General features: G+C 35.6%; 2 protein-coding genes and 1 long non-coding RNA gene across 4 annotated transcripts; 1 reads left to right on the forward strand and 2 right to left on the reverse strand.

Annotated features, from left to right (window-relative positions):
- Nucleotides 1–191: 191 nt before the first annotated feature.
- Nucleotides 192–9,374, reverse strand: angptl5 (angiopoietin-like 5). Of its 2 annotated transcripts, XM_046868420.1 has the most exons (9): nucleotides 9,235–9,369; nucleotides 7,857–8,289; nucleotides 7,371–7,524; nucleotides 7,166–7,269; nucleotides 6,990–7,083; nucleotides 4,562–4,665; nucleotides 4,336–4,456; nucleotides 3,702–3,887; nucleotides 192–2,121 (listed from the first exon to the last, which is right to left on the reverse strand). In XM_046868420.1, the coding sequence occupies exons 2-9, from the start codon at nucleotides 7,923–7,925 to the stop codon at nucleotides 1,802–1,804; spliced, it is 1,152 nt and encodes a 383-aa protein (XP_046724376.1). In that variant the 5' UTR covers nucleotides 7,926–8,289; nucleotides 9,235–9,369; the 3' UTR covers nucleotides 192–1,801. The 2 variants fall into 2 exon arrangements, with proteins under 2 accessions (XP_046724376.1, XP_046724377.1); XM_046868421.1 differs by lacking the exon at nucleotides 7,857–8,289 and having other exon boundaries at nucleotides 9,235–9,374.
- Nucleotides 9,375–9,439: 65 nt separating this feature from the next.
- Nucleotides 9,440–12,821, forward strand: cfap300 (cilia and flagella associated protein 300). Its single transcript, XM_046868422.1, has 7 exons — nucleotides 9,440–9,675; nucleotides 10,386–10,467; nucleotides 10,551–10,623; nucleotides 10,715–10,872; nucleotides 10,952–11,124; nucleotides 12,222–12,288; nucleotides 12,459–12,821. The coding sequence occupies exons 1-7, from the start codon at nucleotides 9,566–9,568 to the stop codon at nucleotides 12,591–12,593; spliced, it is 798 nt and encodes a 265-aa protein (XP_046724378.1). The 5' UTR covers nucleotides 9,440–9,565; the 3' UTR covers nucleotides 12,594–12,821.
- On the reverse strand, nucleotides 10,964–14,342 carry LOC124398318. Its single transcript, XR_006928047.1, has 3 exons — nucleotides 13,065–14,342; nucleotides 12,090–12,186; nucleotides 10,964–11,093 (listed from the first exon to the last, which is right to left on the reverse strand). It is a non-coding gene; the product is annotated as an uncharacterized LOC124398318 (long non-coding RNA).
- Nucleotides 14,343–18,918: the final 4,576 nt, after the last annotated feature.

Raw genomic sequence — 18,918 nt, forward strand, 5'->3', positions numbered from 1 at the left:
AAGTTTTTAAACCTAGCATCAAGTGTGTACACACTTTTTATCACCCAAACCGTAAAGATATGCTGCTTCAAAAAATCTGTATATTCAACACAAACTTTTTGAATAACGTCTCAGTACATAAAAACATTTCAATAAGACATCTTTTCTGGAAGTTGTTGGGAGTATCAGCAGGAAACTGTGACACTGATAAATGACAATCAGATTGGGTTTTATTTACATTTTCAAGCATTTCAAGCATTAAGAAAAGAAATAAATCTTCACTAGAAAACAAAAATACAATAAATCCCATCATGCATCTACAAGAGAAACAACTCTAAATGTTTTCGGCGAACATTTCCATATTTTTTTCAAAGATAAAATTTGTACAATATGATCAAATAAGGTTTGTGGACACCTGATCATCATGCTCGCTGAACGTCCAATTCCGTATTTAGTCCCTCTTTGCTGTTATTAATCTCCACTCTTTTAGGGATGGCTATCCAGTACATTTTGGAATTTGGATTAGGATCTGGGATTTGTGCGCCTTCAGCCAGAAAAGCATCAGGCGCTGGTGTTTGGCGAGAAGGTCTGGGGTGAAGTCGGCACTCCAGTTTATCTCAAAGGTGTTCATTGGGGTACACAGTCAGGGTTCTGTGCAGATCACTGGAGTACATGCACAGCAATAGTTGAAAAAATTGACAGTTATGTGCTTCATATTTTGTGGTAGCATTTTGGTGTAGGCACACATATAAGACTGATGGTCAAGTGTCCACAATCTTTTGGTCATATTGACAAAATACACATATAATACACACCAGTAGCAACTACTTTTTTTTATTCCTAAATGAATTAAGTCAGGCCAGACTGGCCCCGTATTATATGTCCTGCATGTTGGTGGGTACAGGTGCCCTGTATGGTATGTGACATTTCTAGACCCTACTCTTATCCAAGTTTTCATGCTGTCAGTCATGTTCTCTGTGCTCTTTATGTGGTGCTTCCCTGAAACTCTGGTGTTTTGTTTAGTCTCTGAAAGGACATAAGGAACTCTGTGCTCTGAATAGACACAGTACAGATGGTTTAACGTACACAGATAACTATGACTGTATTTACATTAGGACAACGATGATACTCAGGGGCCACACACTATGCAGGCACTTTCATTTGTCTGTAAGGACAATGGATTAAATACAAATAACCGGCCACCCACATTAATGTTTTAACTGCTTTTACACCACACAAAGCACTGCATAATTGTTTTATATAATTGCTTAGTAGGTGTTAATTAATTTTTTATATAAAATGATTAGAAAGGGTCTTCAGTGTCAGTGATTTCTAGTGCTGCATTTTTCTAACTGTATGGCTTTCTTTTTCATAATTACTAATAAAAAATAATAAAAATAGGCTGGTGATGGAATGATAATCTATAACATAAGTAATAAAAGGAAATCATTAGTTTGCAGACAACAAATTAACAACATTACATATAACGGTGGTGTTCTTAATTAATAAATAAATTGTGCCCGGCCATTTTTTGCATTTAAAAATTTAATGTTGTAAGAATACAATTAAATATGAAAGATATTTGAAATAAAATTATTTTAATAAAATATGTCATTGCTTCAACACTTCGTTCCATCATCCAGCCCAAAATTAGTGGCACTAATAATAGATTTCAGCAACACTATTAGTTTATAAACATAGCATTAATTGTTACGACTGACACCAGAAAGAGGAATATTAGATCATTCTTTGTTTGTTTAAAGACATATTTCAAATTGTTGTATATTTATATTATTTAACTGCATTTTGACTTATTAAAAACTTATTTGAGATTTGAGCCTTCAACTCTCCTGATCTTCATTGTTACTGACTTGATGCTGACAGGCTCTCCGTTCTTAGTCCACGTGTCCCAGTGAATGTGTGGCTGAGTAGAGGGATCATGGTCTAACGGTGAGCCGTTGAGATTTGCCCTGCCACACTGATTAAACCACCAGCCGGTGTTGTTGTGTCGAACGCTGCAGCTCTCCACGGCTTTGCCATTAAAAGTGCAGTAAGGAACGCAGCCATCATTATCTACATCGGATGTGCTGAAAGGTGCTGTGTCCTGATTTTGTTCTTGATCAAATCCTCTGAAAGCGTCACCTGTCGAGGAAGATATCTGCTTTAAAAAAAACTTTGTGAACTTAATAATGTAGTGTGACAAAGGCTACATACTGATAAGTTCCTATTATGTGCTGACCCTCATTTTAAATGTGCTACAGGACAAGAACAAGATAAAAGATTTGAGAAAACAACAATTTCTATACAGCTTTGAATTCTGCAGTCCAGGAGAGATCCAGTTAAAAATAAAATTTCTCAGTCTCCTTAAACAAATATTTTAGAAATATTAGACATGTGGTATTTTACTTTAATGTCAAGTTGAGCAATAAACCCTCTGATTTGAGGGTATGCTTAGATTATACACATTCGAGACTTAGACAGCTAGGGAAGTCATTCTGTCATTGATGGGAATTTCAGCTGTTTCAATAAATCAGCTCACAGAAATAGAGCCAAATCCTCATCTCCCAAACATCTCTTTGCCATTTTTCTCTAAATGTTTTCTCTGAAACTATTTAAATAAGACATGAAATCTTATTTTAGATTCTAAAGAACTAACAGTATAACATTGCTTGGTATTACACTTTACAAACACTGTTTTAATAAGTGTAAAACCATGCACTACAAATTTTGTAAGAATCCATGTATTAATGTTATTGTGCCTGCTGTCTGTGCCTCTATCCTGAAAACTCATACAAACAAACAAGTCTTGTTAGTCTTTCTCATAAACAGGCTTTCCATGGAAGTGTTGTAATTTACACTACAAAATAATTGTAGATAATAAATCTAGTCTAAATAAAACTCTTGGGTGCTTGTTTGTAATCTAATCACATCCTGACATTTTGTTATACAGCATCCTTTAGGCAGAGTTGCAGATGTGCCGTATTATCGGTTTAATAATGGATCTAACAGCAGCCTGTGGGTGGTTCGAGACATTTTTTCCTAAGCAGAACCTCATTGATACTTTTCCACATCTTTGTCCAACATTTTTAATTTTTCCTTGGTCTTTCTGATGCTTTTTGTTTGGGTATGTTTTCTAACAAACTGTGTTGCCTTTCATTTATATTGAGATCAAATGACACTTTAATTGCCATCAGGTCGACTCTCTCCATCTAATTCTGTCACTCAATAGAAAGCATTCGTAGCAGTGGAGATAAATACTTATGCAATGACACTTTTTAAAGCAATATTGTTTTCCGGACTTAGGAAACTTGGGCTAATTTGTATACATGATTTAAACCTAATTAATAGAATTTTGCTTTGAGGTTTTAACACTACAGAATATGACACAAATTGAGAGATGAATGCTTATGCAAGGTACTGTATCTGTCACTATCATTACCTAGCAGCTTTGTTTACTGAAGAATTTTCTATAAAAAATATTGTATACAATGTATATAATAAACATAAATTATGGATTTAAATGGGAGGACATTTTTTTTTCTTAAGTTAATACTATTTTAGTGGGACACCCTTATCGCTTCATAACAATCCGTGATTAACATGTATCATAATTCACATATTATACCTCCTAATGACTTAAAACAACAGTCATATTTCTTGTATTATAGCTCATGTAGTTCATCTAAACATTTTACAGGTAAGGCAAATGAGTAACATCTCACCTGCACTACCAGCATATCTGCCCAGATGAATTGCAAAGAATTTGTTCTCATCTTCAATCCAGAAGTTGTCGTATGAGGCATACGCAGTGGAGTCGTCTTGAGAGACGAAGGATATGTGAAGCTTAAAACGTGTGTTCTTCTGACCCACAATACTGTGCACTTTCCTTAAACCGAGCCAGTGTTCTCCTTCAGGGAAAAGACAGAAACAAGGCATGAATATGCTCTCAATCCAATTAGATAATTAGAATAAAAGATTATCACTAGATAAAAGCAGAAACAAAGTAAACCAAACATCAGAATGAAGAAAATCTCCTGTAATCTCAGTCAATTTTATTTGTGGTATGGTTGTTGTGCCAGGCAGACAGACAGGTTTTTGAGAAACTGCTGAATAATCAGAAACCAAAATCTTCCCATAAGCAAGTTATTCTGTGGGCAGAAACACCTTGTTGATGAGAGACAGCTAAAAAAAATGACTGCTGACAAAAAAAACACTCAAATAAAAAAAATTCTACAAACACAGTGAGCAAAAAATCATCTCAAAACACCATTGAACACCAAGTCAAACGCAAAAGTTTTATCACAGTACCTGTAATGCAGAACAAGTTTTGAAGGCATAATAAATAAAGCCATTGACCTGGTAGGGGTCCAAATCCATCCAGGTAGCTTGACCAAGCACGTTTAAAGTCAGTCAGGCCATCAGTTCGCCGCTGGATCACCGTCCAGCCTCCATCCATGTAATCCATCTCACAAAAAACCTTAAAAAAGTGGAAAGATGAAGTCTTGTTTATATCTCAAATGCTAGCTACGGTCTGGAGTTTTGAACAAAAATAGCATTTCCTGTCATTAGAAAAACATTTTACCTCAAACAAAAGCTCAGAGTTTTCAGGCTGAATGATGTAAACTCCACTTGGAATTTTCGGTGATACCTCCTGTAGTGTTTCCTTGATATCACTGCAGTCTCTACCTGTAAACATGAAGCTAGCATTGAATATAATAATAATAATAATAAGAAGAAGAAGAAGAAGAAGAATGCAACCTGAATAGAAAACATATCAAACTGAGGAAATTTACCATTTTAAGAAAATAAATAAGGTTATTTTGAATTTAATGGCCCCAACACATAAAAAAAAAAATTGGAACAGGACCATGTTTACCACTGTGTAGCATTCCTGTTTTTTTAACAACAGTTTGTATACAATACAACTGGGAACTGAGAAGACCAGTTGCTGTTCTTTTGAGGAGACCAGTTACTAAAGATTTGGGAAATGAACGTTGTCCCATTTGGGTCTGATACAGGATTCAAGCTGCTCAACAATCCCAGTTCTTTGTCGTATTTTTCCTTTCATGATATGCCAAACGTTTTCAATTGGTGAAAAGTTTGGACTGCAGGCAGACCAATTCAGCACCTAAACTCAACAATAAAGCCATAGATGCAGTATGTGGTTTAGCATTGTCTTGTCCTGTCTCCATGGTGTCCAAAAAGAAAAACACAGAACAGTTTTTCCATTTTGCCTCAGCCCATTTTAAATAAGCTTTGGCCTAGAGAGGCTGTTGGTGTTTCTGGAATATCTTCACATATGGCTTCCCTTTTGCATAATAAAGCTTTAACCTGCATTTCTGGATGACACTATAAAAGGTGTTTCTGAGCAGATGCAGTAATTTCCATTGCAGAATCATGCCTGTTTTTAATGCAGTGTTGCCTGAGTGCCTTAAGATCACAGGCAATCTATAATTACCTTTCTCATAGAGATTTGAATCTTTTGATTATAGATAATAAGATATTCAAAGTCTTCACAATTTTATGTTGAGGAACATTAATCTGACATCTTTACTGAGAGACTCTGAGTTGCTAATTAACCTCATTAGTTTCAAAATGTTCCTCCAGCTGGTACTTTTTAAATAACACTTACTTTTCCACCCCTTTATTGCCCCTGTCCCAACTTTTTTGTAAAGTGTTATGTTACATCATATTCAAAATGAAGATGGTACAGTTCCTCGGTTTAAACATTTGGCATGTTTTCTGTGTTATATTGTGAAAAAGTGGATTTATAAAAGCTTGTAAAATTAATTCATTATTTAATTAATTATTCATTAATATTATATTATTCATATTATACAAATTGCTGTAGTTTCTTAATTGTTGCTGCTGGCCTATTGGTAGCCTCCTGATAAGTTTTCTCTTCATCCTCTCATCAACTTTGGTCCATCGTCTTGATCTTTGCAATGTTTCTGTGGTGCCACATTTTCTTCGCTTATTGATAAGTTCTGACAGTGTTACATTTTACATTCGGTGCCTTTGATATTCTTTTGTAACACTCTCCTGATTGGTATCTTTCAACATTTAAGTTTTTCAGTTTGTTTGGCAACTTTTTGTGGCTCATGACTCATGACATCCAACAACATTCAAACATTCAAGCAAATACTACAGCAACAGCAGACTTTAATCTGATTTTAATCATAATCACTTCAATTGATGGCAGGTGTATGCCATTTACCAACAGACCTTATTTTAAATGTGACTGGGTAACTCTGAGGATAGTTAGTGGAAGGGTGTGCAGACTTATGCAATCAGGGTGTTGTTGTTTTTTTTAATTTACCATGTTCCTTTTTTTTCCTCTGGTTTTTGTTTATATATATATATATATATATATATATATATATATATATATATATATATATATATATATATATATATATGTGTGTGTGTGTGTGTACATGTATTTATGTACATATGTATGTATGTGTGTATATATATATATATATATATATATATATATATATATATATATATATATATATGTGTGTGTGTGTACATGTATTTATGTACACACATATATATATATATATATATATATATATATATATACCTGATTTTCCCAGTCTCTTGCGGATAGCACGATAGACCAAAAACTTATAGGAATTGTTATTATTGAGTCTTGTGTTAAAATAATAAAATTTAGCAATTAAAATACAATTATCCATTATAAAATGAAGTAAAATATTAATACAGTACAGTACTGTATAAATTAAATGCCATTTTGGGGCATCATCCGTTTATCCGTTTTTCGTTTATCGAAAGGCAGTTTTGGAACTTAACCATTGCAATAAACGGCAGATTACTGTATATTCACACACACTGTATACACACACACACACACACACACACACACACACACACACACACACACACACACACACATATATATATATATATATATATATATATATATATATATATATATATATATATATAAATTATATATTAATATACCACCGAAACATGATTACCATGAGCATGCATTGGCTTCACAGAAAACATCTCACTGTTGCTCCTCTGAACATCTAAACTGAGACTGTGGAATTTGCTTGAAAGTTCCATTACCTAAGAACAGAAAACATTTGAAATGTCAAGCAGTGGAACACCACTGTCTGGAAATATTGGTCCAACATGGAGACATTACTACCTGATTAGAGAGGAATTCCAGGGTCTTCTGCTGTTCATCCATTAAATCTCGGATCAGCTTTCTGGTGCTCCTTGTATATGTTGTCATGGCATGCTGAAGGTTGCCTAATTTACATGTAAAGTGACATGCTTAATAATCTCCAAATCCATTCTGACTCATTGACAAACACAAGGAAACGCATGTACATATATGTTGAAATACATACTGCACCAAGCATGCTTCTCTTCCTGCATGAGTTTTGCTGTCATCTCACACGGCACTGTGCACGTTTCCTTCTGTTCCTTCTGGTTCTGAGGAGCGGCATCCTCAAAGTCCTCGACTAGTGTCATAGGTTCATCAAGTGCAGCAATGTTTATGTCCTAATTTAGAAGAATGGCATGTGATCTTTACATTACAGTTTGTGCCGACGTTAACTAAAAGTGAAAGCTATTCCTTTGAATTTCATGAGATGTTAACTGGTCTGCTAAGTTGGATATGTTTTGTGGTTTGGAAAAATATGCATATACACTGTTCATGCTCATTAGAGTACATCATACACTGACACATATTGGGTCTTAAAAGGAAACAGAAACAAAGCCGGAAGGTCACATGGTTAAATCTTATTACAATACACTATTCAGTCAAGCTGAAACTGAAATGAAGAGAGAAAAGGACAAGACCAAATGAGAGCAGAGAGCGTAAAAAGACTTACCGCAGTCCTGTTGGGAAATGCAAGAAGATTTGGGAACATATACATCCAAAACAATATGATCCAAATCATGTTTCTTGACTTATTCTGAGCTCAGTGAGCACATGAAGCTAAAAACCTCTCAATGAGAGATGTAGGTACTGAGAAGCCGTTTGGTTTGGGACTGCCTCCTTGGCCACAGTACAACAGAAGAAGGACTGCACTGTTGCTTAGACCACAACAAATTTTCACCCTGTCTTTCTGTCCACAATCTATACAATAACAATTGTAACCCACTGTTGTTTTATTGCACTTTGACAACATCCTGTATCAGCTATGAAAACCAGATGTTGGATAGAAATGTGACACTTCAGACTGGCAGTGTTGGGAAATCAGCAGGGTTGAGAGAGGAATATACGAAAAGTGCATTCTTTCCAGGAGCACAGCAGGTTCCAGCCTGGTTTGGTAAAAAATAGCATTGTAAGGTGGAATGTCAGCAAAAAATGGACATTGCTTATGTTGGCCCTCATTATTGCATATGGAACAGAAATTGCGTTGTGTGGAAAATCTGATCACAGTTCAGAGGGTCTCTGGGAACACATCTGTTGGCCATTACATAGCTGTGCTGAGTAAGCACACGTTTGCCAGCAACAGCCTGTTACAGCATCAATGTAGACAATTTTTTTAATGCTTCAGTGATTTAATAAAGGTTTACTATAATACACAAAAATTTTATATATGCTGTAAAACATGATTTTAGAGTTTTAGCTATTTTCTCTATAGGAAAATCACAAAAAAAGATTTGTTAATAGAATTGCCTGCTTATTTATTTATTAGGGGCACAAGTAGTGTTGGCACTTTGCAGTATTAGGGTCCACGGTTCAACCCTGAAATCATGTTACAGTCTTTGCTTCGGTGCATTTGTGTGGATTTCCTCCTGGGTTTTCGGACGTTTTCACGCCTCACAAAAAGTGGATTGGCTACTAAATTGCCCCTAGGTGTGAATATTTGTGTGTGTATGTGTGTGTGTGTGTGTGTGTGTGTGTGTGTGTGTGATCAAATGTTTGACTCCCACCCTGACCACAGTATAGGACACAAAAGATGACTTATTTTTGTTTACTTGTTTGTCTATGGTACTTATGGCTTTATTCTGGTCTGTCATGATGCACACAGCAAAAACCCCCGAAAAACAGTTTAATATAGTTAATATATGGTGAATTGTGATTTTCTTTTACTTTTTTTTTTTACTGCATTAATTATGTTATTGGAAAGGAAACTAATGGATGATTTTATTTTTATGGATTTTTTATTATTTTGTTATATCATTATTTTTTTTTCATTTAACTATTTTTAGAATCATGTTGGTTTTAACAAAAAAGAAAGATTACAGTACAGTACATACCAATAGTATTTAGATTCTTTGACTTTTTCTTTTTTCGTCTGCGCCCATTAGGGGTCGCCACAGCGGATCATCCGTCTTCATACCACCCTGTCCTCTACATCTGCCTCTTTCAACCCAACTACCTGCGTGTCTTCCCTCACCACATCCATAAACCTCCTCCTTGGTCTTCCTCTTTTCCTCCTTCCTGGTGGTTTCATCCTCAGCATTCTCATACCGATATACCCCATGTCCCTCCTCTGGCGCAGAGGCTCATGGGAAACAACTTTTTGGCAGTGGTGACGAACTGGCCTCGTCTCGGCGTTTCTATAGTAACTGTTTGCCCACAACCAACATGGCGGATGAAACGCACGCGTTTAATAAAACCTTTAAATTTAATCTGCTTCCCAATATAAAGTCCGCGTTCCTGGAAGATTCGCGGATTTCGGAACTGTTGATGAAATGGTAAGGAATCGATATGCTAACGTTATTCACTATTTACCGTGTTTTACAATACACATTAGCTAGTTTACCATAGCGCGGACAACAGTCGCTAGGCAACAGGTCACGCTACACGTCAAGAGGATATACATTTGGCTTAATATCAATTTCCTATTCATCTAATGTATTGTAACCTCTCACTTTTGGAGGATTCAATAGTTTATAAACTAATAGATTATTGACTTGTCTTGTTTAAACCATTTAATAGGGAATATATATCATTTGTGTAACATATATAGAAATATATGGATAGATGTTCCCAATCCTTTTGTAGCCAATGGCCCCTATAAACCTTCTTATCGTTGCACATATAACTTATATTTAAAGAATATTATAAAAAATGTGTACAATAATAGTACTAAAGTCATATTTCTGTATTTTGCGATGAGAAGAAGCATTGCTTCACTTGAAATTCAACCTATTCAATTTAATTGACCATTCGAATAGTAGTTAGATAGTAGTAGGTTGAGATTTCAACCATTAAAAAGTACATTAATTAATTAAATTAATTAATAGAACCCTATTTAATAGACCCCTGACTGTCTCCTAAACCACTGGACTGTATTTGAAAGGGCTATACATTTTTCCTTATTTCCACAATGTATCTTCTTGGTCTTGTCTTTGCTATTTTGAATTCTGTCTGGTTTAATTTTTTCTTCTGTGTGTTACTTAAGGTCCATGTTGGGGAGAATTTCTGTCCAGGCCTTTAACTTTGACCAGGTCTTTCAATCTTACATGATGAAAGACTTTGTTTTGGTGAGTTGTGCAACAGCATTTTATTCACAGCATTATAACTTAATGGTTATATAAGATTATAAGGTGACCTGTGTTTTGTTTAGAATTTCTTTCAGGACCCTTGTGTGAAAAACAACTTGCATGTGTTGGACACTTCAGGTGTATGGAAACCTCTGGGTAGGCTGGTGTTGTCACAGTGATTCAGTGTGTGTACAGTTTATAAATACATGACACAGTATGTTGTTGCAAAGTGTATTTATTTCAACAGGCAGAGATGTTACACGTGTAGACGTGGAACATGTTCCGTGCACTAAAGTGTCTGTGGACATATTTGACCCAATTTTCTCCAGTGGCATCGTGCATCCATCTGGTCACATTACCAAATGTTTTCATGAAGTACATCCTGACTTTGATAAGTTGCGAATGGTAAGCGTTTAAATCGTTTTAGATTTCCTTACGATAACTTTCAAGCAAAATGCATTGTGTATTTGCTGATGTGTTTTAGATGCTGATTGAAGAGGACTCTGATAACTATCATGTGGTCAGTGCATGTGACCGTCAGGAGTTCCTGTTTAGACTGTTTAAGCACATTGTTCTGGGTGGTGAACTCTGCCAGTATGAAGATATCATTAGTCCTTACATCGAAACTGCAAAAACAATTTATAAAAATTTGGTGAGGTAAGTCTTTGAGTAAATTGTATACTCCAAATATCACAGTCACATGGTGTGTTGTATATATACAGAGCTGTTAAATTCTTAACTGGTGGAACCTCATCACTTCTTTTGTGGCTGAATGAACCCAAAATTCCCACAGCAATGCCACAAATTCTACTTACAAGCCTTCTAAATAGACTGAAGGTTATTATTACTGAAAAAAGGGGCTACATCTTCAATAGGATATTCAACAATTACATATGGGTGCAATGTTCAGGTATCAATAAACCTACAACCATAGAAGACTGTATGTTATCAAATCTACAACAACTTACACAGGGACTTGTCGACAGGACAAGTAATATTATATAAGCCTAATAATAGACTGTCATAAACAAAAGTGCTGATATTTACCAAATAGCTCTTCCACTATTCTTAATCCAAGCCTTCATGTTCATGTTATAGTCATGTCATAGATCCTTAACTAGCACAGTGGGTTACACTGCTTCCTGGCCACACCCCCATAGAGTATTGGGTATTTTTTGTAGATGTAATAATGATGTAAGGAAAGTAATTAAAGAAAGCTGATTGATCATCTTTCTTCCAAACTTATGGGAAATCCTTTGGTGTGTATGTTTGGTCATTGAGATTTCCCTTGAAACGATTATAATGCAGTTTTCACCCACCACTTCATTTGTTTTTCTTTGTGAATCACAGTGATACTGGTCTTATTTCCAGTTATTTAACTGAAGATGTACAAGTATGCAAACTGCATTTTACTCACTTTCCGATTGTTCAAAAGGTTTTTTTTTACAGTAATAGGGGACTTAGCAGGTTCTTCAGCAAGCACATAGTTTTAATGGTTAAATCTGGAACTGTGAATTTAACAGCTGTGACGAAATAATAGTGAAAAAGGAAGCAGACTAAACTTGTCATATGGGAATCTCCTATGGCTGTGTATGTTTGATTATTAGGAAATCTTCTCTCACCTGTTGGTCCAATACTTAACACAGATTTACTGGTAGTGTTTTCAGGGAGTTGGATGTACTCATGTTGATATGGAAACAGGGTATTTGGTTTGCTCCACTGAAAAATAAACCATGTTATTCCTTTCTTTTTAGTGTTCAAAAAGATTCAGAGACGAAGGTGATCAGCATCATATCAACAATTTTGAAAGTCTCTGCCTATGTATGTATCTCAAATACATCTTGACTAATCAATTGCATCCGAGACTTGTTATAAATTGTTGTGTAATCCTCTCTGTGTGTTTGTGTCTGCCTTTTGTTTTTGAGTGAAATACGCCAATAAAAGTATACACGAGTGACACGATGAAGAAATTAATTTTTTTTTTCTTTCAGGATGATTATGGTTTGTGTTATCCCTCTGAAAGAGACAGCGAGCAAACATTCACCTATCTGTGCATTGATCCTTTCAAACGGCATGTGTATGTCTTATACCACAATTATGGCATAGGTCTGTTCAATAAATTATGATATATAAAATTATATATATATATATATATATATATATATATATATATATATATATATATATGTGTGTGTGTGTGTGTGTGTGTGTGTGTGTGTGTGTGTGTGTGTGTGTATGTTGTATGTATGTTTTTCCCTTTTATTTTGCACCTTTATTTTTTCTTTTTTAATTAATGTTTTCATTATAAATCTTTGTCTGTCAATAAAAAACATACAAAGCAAAGTGCAGCTGAAGAGGCCTAGATGTTGTAGTAAATTGTGTCAAGTCACCAACAAGCAAGATTTGACTGCTTAATGTTTATTAAATTGTTTACTATTTATCATAGACCTCAAAGAAAACCCCGTGAGATTTGGGGAGATTTCAGTGACCTTAAAAAAATATGTTTTTATTAAACAGCCAAAAGAGAAAGAAAAATGTCCAACCTCGCTCCGTGGGTAAATTGGTACCGGGCCGCACAGAAAGAATACATAACTTACATTATTTTCGTTTTATTTTGGAAAGTTCCCGGATTCTTTTCGCCACATCTGTCCATGACTCACTCTTGATGCATGTCAAGATACTTCAGTCACGTGTCTTACCAACATCCGCTACCTTCTTAAAGGGGCTGCTCCAGCCGCTAACACGTAATACTGTACATTACCGCTAATTTCAACCCCCCACGCTAGCAAAATGAACAAAAAACAACACAGTGGATTCACGTTTATTATTATATTTAGAAAATACCAGTTTTATGCCGGTCGTAATCATTTTATTTTGTTGTATTTATCCGCCACACCTTGAAGGCCGGTCCGTGAAAATATTGTCCGACATTAAACCGGTCCGTGGCGCAAAAAAAGGTTGGGGACCACTGCTCTAAATGGACAATGTACCAAATGTTCACCACATGTCTCTAATGTGAGGGGACAAAACACATTATACATATTTGAGTCGCAATCTCAAAGCTATCTTACATGAAACGAAAATGTTTGAATGTGAAAATGTGGAAAGGGACCATATCCAGGAAGAAGATAAAAAAAAACCCCTGATGATACGGGGAAATTTTGGTGACTTTCAAAGGGTACAGTACAGTACAGAGAAAATGTATACATTTTTATAATGTACTGTATTACAGTAATCACAGTATTGCTCATTTAGTGATCAGCTAAGAGAGAAAGAAAAACAACCTTTAAATGATACAGGGACCACACCATAGTATACAGATATGTAAAGACCAGCTAGGATTTATATATATTTACAATTATATAGAGTTGATACAGAATGAAGCAGAACTGTATTATGATAAAGTCCATTAGTAATTAGTAATAACAACAACAGCAAGGCTTGTTGGTGAAATTTTGCAAGTTTAATGGCCAGTTTGACTATTAAGAGACTTTAAAAAATAATATATTACAAAAAGATTTTTTTAAGCAAAATTAGAAAACATGTTCCAGGGTGTACAAATTTCAAAGTTGCAATTTAATCAAATCAGTCAGAGGGTTGGTGACAGACAAATAATTAGGCACAAACCTGCAAAAAATAGCCAGCCAGCTCCAAAAACACTCTCAAATCCTTTTTGGTCTTGGGTCTCAGGCAGGTTGCAATTTCAAAAATACCAAAAAGTTTGTAACTAATTATTTAGGCACATATGTGTGTACATCCCTGTGCACACACCTCACCTTCACATGGTGTTCCATCCCCTACCTCCACCATGTGGCAGTGCACCTGGAAGTACCCAGGCCCCCACAGCACTGGCAGGCTGGCTCAGGCTTACCTCCTGCACATTATATGGTATATATATATATATATATATATATATATATATATATATATATATATATATATATATATATAAAATAAGGATTAAAAGAGCAGCAAGAAAGCTATCAATGTTGAGGAATGTGAATGAGTGAATACTGAATTGTCATGCTCTTGTCTTTGAATATAGCATTTGTGTAATTTTTTTTCTGAATCTGTTAAGCAGTATAATGTAATTCTTCACTGTTATCGTGATATTTACAAATGTGTCACATGTAAGGGAGCGCCCAAATCAGTTTGGGTCATTTTGTTTAGGTTTATGTATTTAGAGCAGGAGATCTGTGTTGAAATTATGTGTTTAGTTTCATGTCCATTATTTGTAGAGGCATTTGCACTATAAAATGCATTGTTTTGGTTTGTGTTTGGAGAAGATTATGAACGTTACTAGAGTGGAAACGTCCTGCATGTGATGAGCGAGTTCAGGTGTACGAACAAAAGAGATTGCCCATAATCTAGAAGTGCTCTCATATATACAGTGAGGAAAATAAGTATTAAAACACCCTGCTATTTTGCAAGTTCTCCCACTTAGAAATCATGGAGGGGTCTGAAATTGTCATCGTAGGTGCATGTCCACTGTGAGAGACATAATCTAAAAAAAAAAATCCAGAAATCACAATGTATGATTTTTAAACTATTTATTTGTATGATACAGCTGCAAATAAGTATTTGAACACCTGAGAAAGTCAATGTGTAATATTTGGTACAGTAGCCTTTGTTTGCAATTACAGAGGTCAAACGTTTCCTGTAGTTTTTCACCAGGTTTGCACACACTGCAGGAGGGATTTTGGCCCACTCCTCCACACAGATCTTCTCTAGATCAGTCAGGTTTCTGGCCTGTCGCTGAGAAACGGAGTTTGAGCTCCCTCCAAAGATTCTCTATTGGGTTTAGGTCTGGAGACTGGCTAGGCCATGCCAGAACCTTGATATGCTTCTTACAGAGCCACTCCTTGGTTATCCTGGCTGTGTGCTTCGGGTCATTGTCATGTTGGAAGACCCAGCCTCGACCCATCTTCAATGCTCTAACTGAGGGAAGGAGGTTGTTCCCAAAATCTCGCAATACATGGCCCCGGTCATCCTCTCCTTAATACAGTGCAGTCGCCTGTCCCATGTGCAGAAAAACACCCCAAAGATGATGCTACCACCCCATGCTTCACAGTAGGGATGGTGTTCTTGGATGGTACTCATCATTCTTCTTCCTCCAAACATGTTTAGTGGAATTATGACCCAAAAGTTCTATTTTGGTCTCATCTGACCACATGACTTTCTCCCATGACTCCTCTGGATCATCCAAATGGTCATTGGCAAACTTAAGACGTGCCTGGACATGTGCTGGTTTAAGCAGGGGAACCTTCCGTGTCATGCATGATTTCAAACCATGACGTCTTAGTGTATTACTAACAGTAACCTTGGAAACGGTGGTCCCAGCTCTTTTCAGGTCAATGACCAGCTCCTCCCATGTAGTTCTGGGCTGATTTCTCACCTGCCTTAGGATCATTGAGACCCCACGAGGTGAGATCTTGCATGGAGCCCCAGTCCGAGGGAGATTGACAGTCATGTTTAGCGTCTTCCATTTTCTAATGATTGCTCCAACAGTGGACCTTTTTTCACCAAGCTGCTTGGCAATGTCCCCGTAGCCCTTTCCAGCCTTGTGGAGGTGTACAATTTTGTCTCTAGTGCCTTTGGACAGCTCTTTGGTCTTGGCCATGTTAGTAGTTGGATTCTTACTGATTGTATAGGGTGGACAGGTGTCTTTATGCAGCTAACGACCTCAAACAGGTGCATCTAATTTAGGATAATAAATGTAGTGGAGGTGGACATTTTAAAGGCAGAATAACAGGTCTTTGAGGGTCAGAATTCTAGCTGATAGACAGGTGTTCAAATACTTATTTGCAGCTGTATCATACAAATAAAATTTAAAAATATAAAATTTAAAAATCATACATTGTGATTTCTGGATTTTTATTTTTAGATTACGTCTCTCACAGTGGACATGCACCTATGATGACAATTTCAGACCCCTCCATGATTTCTAAGTGGGAGAACTTGCAAAATAGCAGGGTGTTTAAATACTTATTTTCCTCACTGTATATATGAGAACACTTCTAGATTATGGGCAATCTCTTTTGTTCGTACACCTGAACTCGCTCATCACATGCAGGACATTTCACTCTAGTAACGTTCATAATCTTCTCCAAACACAAACCAAAACAATGCAATAGCAGGGTGTTCAAATACGTATTTTTCTCACTGTATATTTTAACAGGAATAAATGTCTTGCCCCAAGGACAAGCACCACCTCATTCTTAAAAGTTTATACATAAATTTCTATTACATCTTACTTTATACTATATTCAAGTCAAGTCAAGTCATTTATTTCTATAGCGCTTTTCACAACAGACATTGTCTCAAAGTAGCTTTACAGACATCAACAGTTAAGGTGAATGGTGTGTACCTTTAGAGGAACCAGACTCAAAAGGGGAACCCATCCTCATTTGGGTGAGGACATCGAGAGTGTGATCATAAATCTTTAAACAATACAGAACACTGGAGAGTGAGAACTAACTATATTACAAATATATTACAAATATATTGCACTGTTTTACCATATTCACATACATGTATTTCCATAAAGAACCCTGAAGCACAAGGAAAGCTAAAGTGGTGAGGTTAAGAACACAGAAATGCTTTTTTCTTCTCAGTGACAAGACTTTATTTCGTGTATTGTGAATTTAATATTATTGCATTAGGAGCCAAAAATAAACATGACAAGAAAAGTGCTAGAAAAAGAGCTTTCGCAATTCCTTTTTAAACCATTTACTTTCTATTTTAAGTAACAGGGGATTCTTGTACCCCACGCAGTTTCTAAATCATAATTACAAACGTTGTTTGATTTGTATGCAGTAAAACCGCAGCTTTCCCATGTTAGGTGCATTTGTTTACAAGGAACGTTTGCCCGCACCAAGATGGCGGATGCGTTGGCCAACTGCAGGAGCGGAACTAAGCGGCCATTGAGGTGAGGTACCGTCTCTCGACATGCATTTGGGAGAGGTGGGGACTGGGCACACATTTGTGACCTTCGTGGGTAGAAAACCCTTCGGATACTTGGTGTGTGGGCTGCTTTCTTATGTTGATTTGATATTATTCTAAAGCTTTGTTGCATATAAACGGACGCTGCGACACCGCTAGAGGATTTTTTGGTTCACATTCCAGCACCTTCTTGTGTTTATCTGGAGTTCACACTGTGGATCACAAAAATCTTCTCGTGGTACATATTTTCACCGGTCGAAGTTGAATCCTGGCGGAGCAATAAACGAAAACGCAGCATTGACTCGAGAAGCAGCTGGAAACGTAAAAGAGAGCAAATAAAACGGCATCAAGAATGCAATAAAAAAAGATTTTTTAAGAAATCGGTGTTTTTCAACGGTGCTTTGAAGCGAACGAATTGTCCGCTTTACACGTGTGTCTAAAAGCAGAATCCAAATATATATAAATATTTAGTGAAATATTATCTCATTGGAATCAGATTTTTTTTTGCTCAATTTTTTCAAGCGTTTCGTATGGAACTATCGCGTCTACATATAAATATGATCCGCTTTATTACTCACTATTTTATTACTGACTTTATTAGTCACTACTCATATGGAAAGCGAAAGAATCAACCATTAACCTCTTTGAGGTCAAGGGGCGGGTGAATCACTGGTGAATCAGAAATGACAACTTTCATAGTGATGAGGGTCATCATTTATGTTTATCTTCATACCAGGGGGGCAGATTATTAATCCAGACTAACACTCTTTGTTAATGCAAAAAAGTACCAAAAGTAAACATCTCAAATGTATAAAGACTCTATTTATCATTAGTAGCCAAGAGAACATTCTCAGACTACCCTCTTATAACAGTTAAAAGTGCTATATAAAACACTCATTTAAGTGATGATAATAATAATAATAAAAATCATATTTATGTTGTTCCACACCTATATGAGTTTCTTCTGTTTGAAAGATTGTATTAAAAGAACAATATTATATTTGAAAAAATACATTCGATCGTTCATTTATTGATCATTTCAGACAATATTCCTACTGCCCAAATAGTTTGAGTCAAAAGAAAATAAAATGAATGACAGTGAAAACTATGGGAAAGGAATTATCTTTTGTACCGAGTTTACTGGAGGTCCGAGAAGCCACTGGTTTCTCACTGAGACTATTTAGGCAGTGGGAATGTTGTCTGAAATGATCTGTAAATGAACGGGCAAATGTGTTTATACAAATATATTTAAATATATGATGTATTTATAAAAAATATATATATAAATATATGATGTATTTATAAAAATATATATAAATATATGATGTATTGATAAAAATTATATATAAATATATGATGTATTTATAAAAAAATATATATATAATATAATATATTATATATATATAATATAATATATTATATATAATATTATATAATATATGTTTTTTTTTATAAAAATATAATAAATATAAAGCAGCATAATAAAGTGAAAAATGAAAAATTTCATAG

This window comes from Silurus meridionalis, chromosome 15 (assembly GCF_014805685.1).
Source record: "Silurus meridionalis isolate SWU-2019-XX chromosome 15, ASM1480568v1, whole genome shotgun sequence".
Classification (NCBI taxonomy): domain Eukaryota; kingdom Metazoa; phylum Chordata; class Actinopteri; order Siluriformes; family Siluridae; genus Silurus; species Silurus meridionalis.